The sequence below is a fragment of the Prionailurus viverrinus genome, chromosome B2 (genome assembly GCF_022837055.1).
Source record: "Prionailurus viverrinus isolate Anna chromosome B2, UM_Priviv_1.0, whole genome shotgun sequence".
Taxonomy (NCBI): Eukaryota; Metazoa; Chordata; class Mammalia; order Carnivora; family Felidae; genus Prionailurus; species Prionailurus viverrinus.
The window spans coordinates 117,964,749-117,976,796 of record NC_062565.1 but is presented as its reverse complement, the minus strand read 5'-3'; the positions used below and the strand labels follow the sequence as shown (position 1 = coordinate 117,976,796).

General features: G+C 41.1%; 2 protein-coding genes across 14 annotated transcripts in view; one reads left to right on the top strand and one right to left on the bottom strand.

Moving 5' to 3' along the window:
- The window catches only part of SAMD3 (sterile alpha motif domain containing 3), a 57,369-nt gene extending 53,174 nt beyond the window's left edge, over positions 1–4,195 (top strand). For all 4 annotated transcript variants that reach the window (XM_047857741.1, XM_047857744.1, XM_047857742.1 and 1 more), the window contains 3 exons: positions 2,505–2,676; positions 3,403–3,485; positions 3,714–4,195. In XM_047857741.1, the coding sequence (XP_047713697.1) occupies positions 2,505–2,676; positions 3,403–3,485; positions 3,714–3,998 (540 nt within the window). In that variant the 3' untranslated portion in view covers positions 3,999–4,195. The remainder of the gene's footprint in view (positions 1–2,504; positions 2,677–3,402; positions 3,486–3,713) is intronic.
- Positions 4,196–6,671: 2,476 nt separating this feature from the next.
- L3MBTL3 (L3MBTL histone methyl-lysine binding protein 3) overlaps positions 6,672–12,048 on the bottom strand; it is a 128,119-nt gene continuing 122,742 nt past the window's right edge. For all 10 annotated transcript variants that reach the window (XM_047859554.1, XM_047859548.1, XM_047859549.1 and 7 more), the window contains one exon: positions 6,672–8,442. In XM_047859554.1, coding sequence (XP_047715510.1) covers positions 8,299–8,442 — 144 coding nt within the window. In that variant the 3' untranslated portion in view covers positions 6,672–8,298. The remainder of the gene's footprint in view (positions 8,443–12,048) is intronic.

The following is a 12,048-nucleotide window of genomic DNA, read 5'->3' as shown; positions in this document are numbered from 1 at the left end:
ACCCTGCTTTCTGGTTCATGAATGGCATTCTCTAGCTTCTCTAACTTCACGTGGCTGAAGGGGCAATCTGGCTCTCTGGGGTCTCTTTTGTAAGGGTGGGAATCCCATTCATGAAGGCTGCATCCTCCCAACCAGGCCCTTCTCAAAGGCCTCACCTCTTAATACCATCACACTGAGCATTAGGTTTAACATAAGAATTTGTGGGGTGGGGGATAAACATTCAGTCCGTAGCAGTTGGTAAGGCTGCTGTGGACGCTGGAGTGCAGCCTGCACAGGTTTGTGATTAAAATACCTAAGCTATGGTTCAGCATCCTTTCAAAGAACGATAGATGAGAGTGAGTCTGAGTGGGGAGTGGACAGTGGATTTTAGACCTGAGATGGTCTCTCATGCTTTGTCTTAAGTCTCTTTTTCTCCCAACCCTTCAGGCATTTCACCCTTTATATCCAAAATATGGATTGGGATATGGTTTTTGTAATGACTGTACTACTTAATGAATAAAGTTGACTATTTTTTCAAACAAAAGAGTTGAACAGGGGGCACCTGGGGGGCTCAGTCGGTTAAGCATCTGACGTCAGCTTAGGTCATGATCTCATGGTTCATGGGTTTGAGCCCCATGTAGGGCTCTGTGCTGACAGCTCAGAGCCTGGAGACTGCTTCAGATTCTACGTCTCCCTCTCTCTCTCTGCCCCTCCCCTGCTCGTACTCTGTCTCTCTCACTCAAAAATAAATATTAAAAAAAAAAAAGAGAGTTGAACATTTTAGCTTTCTTCAGGGAGTACCTCCCAAACTAAGCCTTGTGTGGCCAGCTGGGATTTACAAAATTTGTAAAACCCTTGCTGTGCTTCCTAAAATAAAAGCAAACTTAACCTTACTTACAAATACCCAGTTAATGAACAGTCCCTATAGCCAGACAGCTGCTCCTGCTCCAAACTATTCCCACCACTTGTTGCTACTGATACTACCATTGTGTAGTGCTATGAGCTTAGGGAGCTTATGGCACAGGTATGGCCAAAGAGAAGTGGCCAGTGTAGGACACTGGACCAAGGAGTTTACATGGACCCTTTATCACCACCTGTACTCATCAATCTCCTCCTGTGAAAACACTGTCTTTCAAGAGAAAGTGGGATGCTAGTTAGACACTAAGATTTCAGTCCTAGGTCTGCTCATTGCTATAGAGGTATTATGGCTCTAAAATTTCTCACTGAACAAAGCGAGGATATATACCTTTGCAAAAATGTGTGCATGTGCACACACACACATACACACATCTGCATCTGCTTATGTATCTATACATAAGTATTAAACACCATGAGTTCACATTTATGCCTTCAATTCCAACCCAAACCACAGGGCTTATTCTAACCTACCCTCTTTCCATACATTCTAACTCTCTTCAACAGTGAGAAACCTGACACCTATTACCCTCAATGTATTTACTTATTTCTATTGATCAGTCTTCAAGTTCATGAACCTTTTCTTTGCATTTTCCAGTATGCATTTCCCTAACCAGTGATGTTTCCATTTCAGTAAATGTTATTTTCAGTTCTGAATTTCAATTTGGTTCTTTTTTGATTTATATCCCATTTCTCTGCTGAGATGCTCCACACCATGATATGAAATTCGCGGGTCTTACGATGTTCCCCACCATCCTAGCTTAGTGGTCCACTGAGGGTTGGCTGGTAACAGAGCCTAATGGGCATTCCAGTTTTCTGATAACTACTTCTGGACCAAATTTTTGGGCAACTGATGATCTACCAAAATGTTCAAGAAATGAACATTTGTGGGTAGTATGTAACTATTCTTTACAGAGTTTTAGGGAGAGTGATGATTACATTAATTCCTACTAGTGTGAATGATGATAAATGGTCTTATAATGCCACTCTGTCAGAAAAAAAAAAAAGCAGGGAGGTGGCAGCGGTGGTGGAATTCTCAGAGGGAGAGTACTTAGGCAGTGGCAGGAAAAGGTGATGTTGAGTAAAGGGGTTTCCATATAGGTAAACTGGTTTTGCTGTCACTTTGTAGTCAGATCTCCTACACTTACTATTCACCACTTACTCTTGTTTCTAAAGCTCTTCCCTTTCCCTTTAGAATGCTATGGTTAGGTATTTTTTGAAGGTTTGCTTCCTAAAATCTAACAATTTTCTTATTTTGCCTCTTGTTGGGTACTGCCTAAAGAAAGAAGACCCTAGAATCTTAGCTGATCAAATAGCCAAAATATGCATACAGAAGTTGGAGCCCTCATTTAGTTGAGCCTGCATGCAAAGTTTTAATTCTATGGGCATAGAAATTTGCCATATCCATTATTTATCTTTTCCTATTTACTTCAGCCTTGCTTTCTTTTTTCCTCCTGTCATTACGTCTTTATTTCTCCACTAAAGCTACTCATATATCTTGTATAGATTTTAAACTAGCACTCAAAGTTCAATAAAATCCTAAGGAGTTATTTACTTCCTTATAGTCAGTACATTAGCTTTTCTTGTGGTCTTTTTCTTCTTTTTTCTAGATGTTCAGAGAATTCCAGCTTCTTACAAGAACAGATATTTATAAGAAAACAAGGCACATTTTGGAATCCTATTCGGAAAATATACTGACTTCTTTTTCAGTGGTGCACAATCCAATCAATATTGCATTGCAAGAAAAACTGAAACAGCACACAGATGAAGACATGTTGAAACGTTAGTAAACCTGGGGGTGGGGCAATCTAGTCAGTTACCTGTTTAATTCAGGATAGAGAAGCTCTGTTTTGGAAATAAGTAATTCAGTGAAACAACACACAGGATAGAAAAAAGAACTTCTCAAATAGGAGGAGCCTAAGTACAGAATTAAAAGTACACTTGAGGGGCGCCTGGGTAGCTCAGTCGGTTAAGCATCTGACTTCAGCTCAGGTCATAATCTCGCGGTCCATGGGTTCGAGCCCTGCATCGGACTCGTGCTGACAGCTCAGAGCCTGGAGGCTGCTTTGGATTCTATGTCTCCCTCTCTCTCTGCCCCTCCCCCACTCATGCTCTGTCTCTTTCTCTCTCAAAATGAATAAACATTAAAAAATATTTTTTAAAAAAAGTACACTTGATTTGGTAAAATCCTATTTAGGGAACCAGTAACCTGTTAATTTCATAATACAATCACAAGGTAAAGCATGCTAAAATCTTCCTGGGTGATGGACAGAGAGTACAGGACTCTGATCTTCTCCTGGCCATGATCTGGAGAGCGGGACATGAGACGTAGATGTTTATTCGAAAAGGATGTTGGTTAAATGCTTGTGAAACACTGGTTCAAGAAGACTGGTTTGTTCTCTGTAGAAGCAAATGATTAAAAAAAAAATCCACATTTTAAGACTGGCTTTGCTTATAATTGGCAAAAGCTTATTTTTACTTGGACTTTAAGCATGTTTACTTTGGCAGATATGAAGATGACAGCCACATGTTTGCTCCTACCAGATGTTTTTGGGGACGATCCCAGTCTTTTTGTCATCGTGAATGAGAAGGTATGTAGTATGTCAATGATTGGGCTTGACAGTTCATGTCTTCATGTGATCATTTATTCGAACGCAGGGTGGTGGCCCCTTTTGAAGTACGGTTTTGTCATATTTACCAATACGCTGCACAGCAACAAGCTCATTTATTGTAACACCACGGTTAAATTGAGGCACCTTTATGACTTAGCGATTTTCCATATCACAGAGTGGTGACTCCATTATCCATTTTTTTTTCAGGTGCAAGTGTCCACACCCGTGTTAGAAGTCAAGAACCCTTTCAACACTGATGTCTGTGAATTTTCTTTGTATTTAGAAAAAGAGAAGCTCACGAAGGTGGATGACTGTGTTACGGCCTTGGCTGCTCTCATAGCTGCCTTCCATGTATTTGGAGTTGAGTGTCCAAGAGGACTGTCCCAAACCCTCAACTTCCTAGAGACGTTGATTTTTGACATGCACAGTCCCCATTTTCCTTCTATGAAAGAAAAGGAAAAGGAAATAGCGTTTCGACACCCACTTACCTAATGAGAGGCCAAATATTGCATCAGAATTGATTTCTAGGGAAACCTAAAACTTTGCAAAAAATTGTTTTGACTTAGGGTTATGGTAGAGGTAGGTATTATCTTGTGTCAAAGGATGCAAATGAATTTCAGTACCTTCTTTCTATATACTTAGACACTTGAAATTCTTTGTGAAATTCTGTAATAAAATACTATTTAAGAGCGGTTTCTTTTGATTCGAGTTCTAAGAAATTCCATAGCCCAAGCTACACTTTTTTTAAAAATTTTTTTTTAACGTTTATTTATTCTTGATACAGAGACAGAGCATGAACGGGGGAGGGTCAGAGAGAGAGGGAGACACAGAATCTGAAACAGGCCCCAGGCTCTGAGCTGTCAGCACAGAGCCTGACGCGGGGCTCGAACTCACAGACTGTGAGATCATGACCTGAGCTGAAATCGGACGCTCAACCGACTGAGCCACCCAGGCGCCCCCCCCCAAGCTATACTTTCAAGGGGGCGTTTTTGAAAGGCCTACGTTTCAGATACACTCAAGTCCTTCAGATTAGGGTATGACATCTTACCCTTCGCTCAGTGTGCCCAACTTTGGAAGACTTAATGCTCAGGAGCTGTACATTTGTGGCCCGTGGGCGCATACTCCCCACTTCTTTCCCCCTGCTGACCTGCCTGGCTCCAGGCATTTTGGTTTCCTTCGACCACGTGTGTTGAGAACCAAGGCTGCTTCATTCCTGGGCTCTTCTTACTGCTTGCTGAGCTCACTGGCACGGGTCCTGATCACCTGTGACCTGTGTAGCCTTCCACTGCTCCCCTCTCTTGACATGTAGTGATGGCCCTGTTCTGGTCTCCTCAAAGTTTCTCCTTTTCTCTGGCTTTGACCTCTGGTGTTGGTGTCTGTCCTGGCTGCTGCTCAGGTTTGTGTGGGTCTATAATATGGACCTGGCCTTTCTCCGCCAGGACCCCTTGGGCACCAGTTTCTGGACTCGCTCTCCTGCCCGTCTCAGAAGTCCAGGTCCTGGTTCCTCATCCATCCAGCCCAGAGTCCCATGTTATAATTCCATTTGTTCTGTTCCTAAAGATGGTGCATAAGTAAGTACTTCTTAGGTCTGGCAAGACTTGCTGTACTCTTTTCAAGTACTTTATAAGGAAAAATGATAACACTACTGTTTCAAGGTGCCTGCCCCTTGATATCATCACCACAGTATCATCATAACCTATCAGTTTTGACAGAACAGATTGATTTAGAGACTGGAGAGATCTAAGTGTGCTAATACTTGGCAATGTGATGAGCATTTCTGGGGTTACTTCATCAAATTATTTTTTTTAAAGCTTAAGAAGGGGTTTGTATGAATTATTCAAAAAATATTTTTATGACCTACATCTCTGGAAATACATTTATTCTGCAAATATTTATTCTAATATCTTTTTCTCTATAAGTTCTATTTATTACAATGCTTAAGTCAGTGAGACAGAAGATGAAATTTCAATCAGCTGCTCCCCTTTACGATGACTGTTGACTAACTGCTTCCATGAGACTGGACAGGCAGATGTCATTTTCACATAAACTAATCCCTATTCCATGGCTTCCACTTATTCCATTTCACTGGAATGTGCCTTTAGTTCCTTACAAACTTTATTTCCCTAAACCTCCCCCCCTCCCCCACCTTTTTTAGTTTCACAAGCTGTCTTATTCTTCCTCTCCCAAATGAATTTACCAAATTCTTAAAGATTCCTTTCCTTAGGAGCACACAGTGTCTGTGGCTAAAGGTCAATGAAAACTTCTCTTTGTCTCCACAGGCTGGGGAAGACAGGTAGGGGGTGGAGCCACAGGAACACTGCAGTGAGGTCTGGCTCTAAACGTGACAGACATGAGCTGACCATGAGGGCAAATCCACATTAAGCTTTATTGTCTGTATCATTGGTACATCGATCCCCAGTGCCCAGCATGACCTTGCCACTTGGTAAATTTTCATATTGCTTCACTAACACAACCCTATTTTCTTTGGAGCCTGGGTCTACTGAATCTAGAAGTTGCAAAATGGCAGCCTGTGGTCATATTTCAACCTGCAGACGGGTCTCATTTGGTTTACACAGTGAAATTTTTTAATGTCTTTAGATGGGAAGGCCCTATCAATTTCTACATTCCCTATCCCTTTGTTTGCTTTAGCCCAAGCCTGTGTCTCTCACTTCAGGGACCTCCCTGTCATCATGGTCCTATTTCCTGTGTGAAACCTTAGACTACATCCCAGGGAAGGAATGGTGAAAAGGTTTCCCCTTCTTGAGGTACACTGTTCCACCTAAGGATGCTTAGAAGCCTTGCCTCTAACATATAAAACCTGCTGCTTAGAATGAATATTTTAAATAACACTTAAAATTCTCTTTGTTAAAACATGCTTTAAATGAGAAAGAAAAAAATCCCCAATAGGTGTGAAACCTACTTAACCAAGCAACTTATTTACTTAGGTACTTATTTATTGTCATTCTTTGCATCATCTGGGACATAACTTGACAACTTTGAATCCTGCGAATACATCCCCCATAGCTTTGTAATGCCCAAATCTTTGACACTGTTCCTGCTCTCATGTGTCAGACAAGCTTTCTAAAAAAAAAAAAAAAAAAAAAAAAAAAAATCATACATGTGTAAAAAAAGTATCTGCAATTAAGATTTTATTTCATTCGTGTCAGATATAACAAGTGCAACTTGAATGTACAAATTCTGAACAAAATAAAAAAAAAACAACAACGAAAAACTTATTGTAGCAAATTCATGCAAAGAAATAAAAGGGAGGCAGCAGATACCATGGCCTTTTGAATGCTGACAGATGCAAAGGACCAGCGGGGGACGTCCCAGGAAGTCCCACATCAGAAAAAATGAGAGCAAGGAAGGAGAGAGGTGGAACTTGCCCCAGAATTCAGACAGCATGCTATGAACTGACTACCGACTTTTATCTTGGCCCTTGAATAACTGGCCAATCCTAGAAGTAGACATTGTCTCCAAAGGCTAATAATTTACCTTTTGTGTTGGAAAGGCAGTGTCACGAAAGAAACACTACAGCTAGCAGTTTATGGATAATCCAGGGCTTTCATTTAAAGTGCATCTGTACGTTTACAGAACTTAGGGGAACTGTTCTACAGAGAATCTTTCCAAAACGGAGGTTCTTGAATAACTGCTTTGGGAAACCCCCTCCTGGATCTGTGAGCATTTACAATCTTTGTGCTGACTGGTGTTGCTCCCTCACACTCCGCCCTTTCACTAAAATCCACATACTCTCTCTTCGGCCAACTCTAAGAAAACCTTTGGGTCTGGAGGAAAAAGATCTGGGACAGAGCTCTTTATGGATTAGTGTTTCCATCAACAGAATGAGCCCTTCGGCCCCCGAAAAGCACTACAGTTACGTCATGGACAATCGGAGAGAAGCTTAAGATCATCTCATAAATAGTTCAAGATCCTTACAAACAAGCCCCCCCCCACCCCGCCCCCAATATAATTGCATATTCCTTGGATACCACTGGACTCTTGTAGATACACAGGGCACCACAATGTAGAAGCCTGGATGCCATTCAAATACATCACCTATTTTATTTATATATTTTATTTTTCAATTCCATTATTTATATACACGTTTTTGGTAATTATAGTAATGATGCTGGTGAAAAGTAATTTAACATTTCATAATGCGTGCAAAAGTAAAAACACTGATTTAGAGAAAAGTAATTTTACATCTATTCAGCCCCAACAGATTATGACAAGCAGTTAGGCAATATCATGACTTGCAAAGTTATACTTAGCATAATGTTGCAGTTCAAAATATGGCACAGAATTAACAATACAGGTAACAGTCCCACTGGCTAAACTTGGCCAGGTCTTGACTAATTTGGTTTAAGTTGAAGTTGGATTATATAAAAAGGTTTCTGAAAGTACTGAAAAAGAAACCGTGTACATGAAAGAGGACTCAACAATGTTTACAAAATGCCAAAAGTTCTTATCCTGACCCCCCCTTTACCATAAATAATTAATGAAGTTCCCTTTCCCTCCCACCCCTCCCCCAGCCTCAAAAAGATTTACAAAGATAAATTTAGCTCAGTGAACAGAACCAAAGGATGAGTGCTCTTAGACAGTACCTGGTTAAAAGCTGAAGCACTTTCATAAGGATTCATATATATTGTCTCTTGAGGAATATAAATAATCTGATAGCGTTGCTCTTTTGAGTTTTGGAGACTTCTCGCTTAGGAGTTATAACTGTCCTTGTGCTTTGAATAAAACATGAGCTTTAAAGCAGAAAGCTGATGGTATTCAAAATTCACCATCTTCAAAGTTCATTGTGAGAGTTCTTCTCTGCAGCTTTGAACATCAGGATAGAATTGAAAATTTTGAGAGCAGGTCCCAACTTAATGCTCATAATTTTAACAATGTCTGTTTGGGTCATGAGCAGAAAGGCTTCTCCATCAATTTGCTAAAAGGGGAGGAACAGACAAAAAGATTATGAATCGATCAGATGTAGTGTTGTGGCAAATATCCAAAGTTAAGTTACCAGCTGTCCTCTGCGGAGCAGACGAGAGTTCATGTGTGCAAACATTTCCTGGTTGATGAACCTTTCTTATCTACAATAACCAAACTGGAAGCAATGTGGACTGGAAGCAAACATAAAACTCGGTCCTCTGAAAAATCAGCCCACAGGAAAATGGAAGGTGCCCGTATTTTCCTGGGATTGCTCTGACTTAGGCAATGAGTCCACAGGAATTTGGATAAATCTGGGGTGACTTAGATCCAGTTCCCATTATGGTAGATTTAAAATGCGAGTTAAGCACACAAATGTTTGTGGATATAAACAAAGGAATTCAGGCAAACATGTCAGCTGTGTGCTAACATTTTTTTTTATTAGCTTTCCCCAGCGAAGGAAAAAAAAAAAAACAGTGATAACATTCATTTTTAGAGTGGCTACAACCATTCTTTGTATGCAGAAAAAAAAAGGAGTTACTAACAAGGGCAATCAACAGTGTAGATGGAGACACAGGAAATGAAGGTGATGAACGTGGTGTGGAGAGCTGTAGACTGGGTGACCACAAGAAACATCCTTCCTCCCCCTGGGTCTCTTCCAAGACTAAACTTCTGTGCTTCTACCAGAACTAAACTTCTGGTTTAGCGGACATCACAAAAGAATAATCTTTTTTGTAAAAATTTTCAGGTTTGGGGACATTCTACCACCGTCAAAAACAATCCTTCATTTCTCTTTCGGTTTTTCCGTTTTACACCACAAGTGAAAGAAAAGTAAAACACACTTTTGCTCTCTGCCTCAGAGTACATCACAAACCTTGACAGCAAGGTACTGTTTTGGGTTGATGGTGTCTGTCCCAAATTCACCTGCTGAAGTCCTAACAGGGCCCTAAGAAGGTCAGAATGTGACCTTATTTGGAAACAGGGTCACTGCAGGTGTAATCGGTTAAGATGAGATCATACTGGTGTAGGGTGATCCAAGATGATGGAAGTCCTTAAAAAAAAGAGGACATCTGGAACCAGAGGCAGACACGTATAGAGGGAAGACACTGTGAGGAAAAGGTTTAACAGCATCTCCAAGTCAAGGAGGGCGGCCTGGAACAGAGGTTTTCCTCTGACCTCAGAAGGAAGCTATCCTGCTGACAACCTTGCCTTCTTCAGACCTCCAGCCTCCAGAACTGGGAGACAACACATTTGTCTTGTTTAAACTGCTGGTTTGTGGTTCTTTGTTATGGCAGCCTCAGCAAACTCATACCACTCTAAATTCTGTAGACAGTTTACTAAATAAAGGCTGAAACAATTAAGCTGCTGTTTAAGATTTTCCTCTTTCCTCTAATAACAAAGCAAACCTGTAAATCCTTTTAACCAGTACCAGGGTCATCTTATGCAACTTCAAGCAATGATTGTTTGGAAGAAGTTTCCCAATTTTCAGCAAGGAAGCATCTTAGTGCCTGTCATACCCTAGAAGGAAAGGCACTCCCACGTAAATTTCCGAATGAAGACAAGTTCAGTGGCAGATAAGAGAAATGTTCTGTTGCTTCTTGGGGAGCATTTGCTCTGGTCTCATTTGCTTGCGCTCTGACAGTTCTCGGGTCAAGCAAGGCCAAGCAGAGAGGCAGATCTATTAACACCTCACTCAACCAAGGCAGACCTTAGTAGCATAAACGGTCTGATCGAAGTCTTCTAAGTCATTAATGAAAAGGTCAACTAACACACCGGTTCCCAAGGAGCTCATTGCAAAGATGGAATTGTTTATTATAACCTCGGGCCCTACTGAGTCTCTTGAGATTATATAAGAGTTTAACATGACAGATGACTGATGAAAAGAAACATTTAGAGAATGGCAAGGCTGGAACCTGAAAGCTAGGAGTGGGGTGAGAAGGTGAAGTTTTGGTAGATTATTTTTAAGGTTACACTGGAAAGAAAAAGTCAGCTTGAGGCGGGTGCCAGCCAGTATATTTCACACAGGCTGCTCCAACGTGTGACCATATGGACAAGCCTCATTTGGAAGGAAGTAAACTAAATTTGAGAAAGCACTTTCTAAGCACAGTGATCACCACAGTGTAATACTGGGTTTGCTTCTGTTTGCCTTTGTGATGTATATAAACTGCTCTAACTCCAGAGATTAGAGATTAAGTATCTCGCTAACGGCCCAAAACTCTGAAGGAGGGTTTGGAACTCAGGATTCTGGCCTTCCATTTCATTACTCTTTCCAGAACTCCTGGTTCTGCTCCCCATGTTTTAACTCTGCGAATCACAGTGACATGCTGTGTGTGTGTCTTTCTCAGAGGGTAAAGGTATGAACGTGCTCACTCAACACACACTTATTAAACACCTATCACATTCCAGACACTCTTCTTGGGCCTGCGCATACAGCAAAGAATAAAAGAGATATATAAGCAAAACCAAGCAAATGAGTAAACCAAAACTCCCTGTGAAGTTTATGGTCTAGTAGTGGAAGAGAGACTGTAATCAAAAAGTATGATAGGTAAGCAAATTAATTAGTAACGAACTGACAGTAATAAATTCTAAAAGGTGATCAGTGCTATGAAGAAAACCTCTGGGTGGGGAGGTGGCTGCACAGCAGGGGCAAGGATGGATGACTGAGAAGGTGGCATTTGAGCAGAGGGAGCATGGCATGTGAACGTCTGGAGGAACAGCATCCCAGGCAGGGCAGACACAGAAGGCGCCTGGACAATACGAAGAATGGCAAGGAGGTCAGTGTGTGCAACAAACAGGGTAAGCCAAGGATGGAGCAAGCCAAGGTCAGGAGGTTCTCGCCTCTCTAGAGGTCACGGCAGGCCCTTGTGAGGATTTGTGCTTTTATTCTGCTTTATTTACTGGAAGGCTACGAATGGAAGGGTGACATGATTTGACTTATTTTGAGCAGGATCATTCTGGGTAGGCTGGGAACAGACTGTAGAAGAGCAAAATTAGAAGCAGGGAGACTGGTAAGGATGTTACAGTGTTGATCCAGGTGAGTGAGGATAGGGGCTCAGAGCATAGTGGCAGTGATGAAGGCAGAGACACAGCCAGAATCCCTGTATGTTTCCAAAATACGCCCAATAGGATTTTCAACAGATTAGATGCAGAATGTGTAAGAGAAAGTGACGTCAAGCATGGTTCAAATCACAGCCCTTCCTAACACCTGTACTTTGCCTCTTAGAGATGACTTACCAGGGTTTAGTTAGATTTGTTTTATGATTAACTTCTAGGCCTTAAAACCAACACCTGCTGACCTTGTGAGACATGAATTTCACAGGAATTTATAGGATGAATAAATAGAGGAATGAAGGACTATGCAAACAATCACTGTCTCACTCCTCACAAAGAGGATCTGGCTTTGAGAACACTGTTGCTCTGTTATTTAGTTTCAGTAAGATTCAAGTTCAAGTTCAAATATGTTCTTTCTTTGAATACATTTTTCTACACGATGAAAGCATATTCAAAGAAAGAACATATTTGAACTTGAATCTTACTGAAACTAAATAACAGAGAAAATCCATATGGATTGTCTAGATATCAACAGAACCAAAAACAGTTCTAATATAGATGTACTATAAAC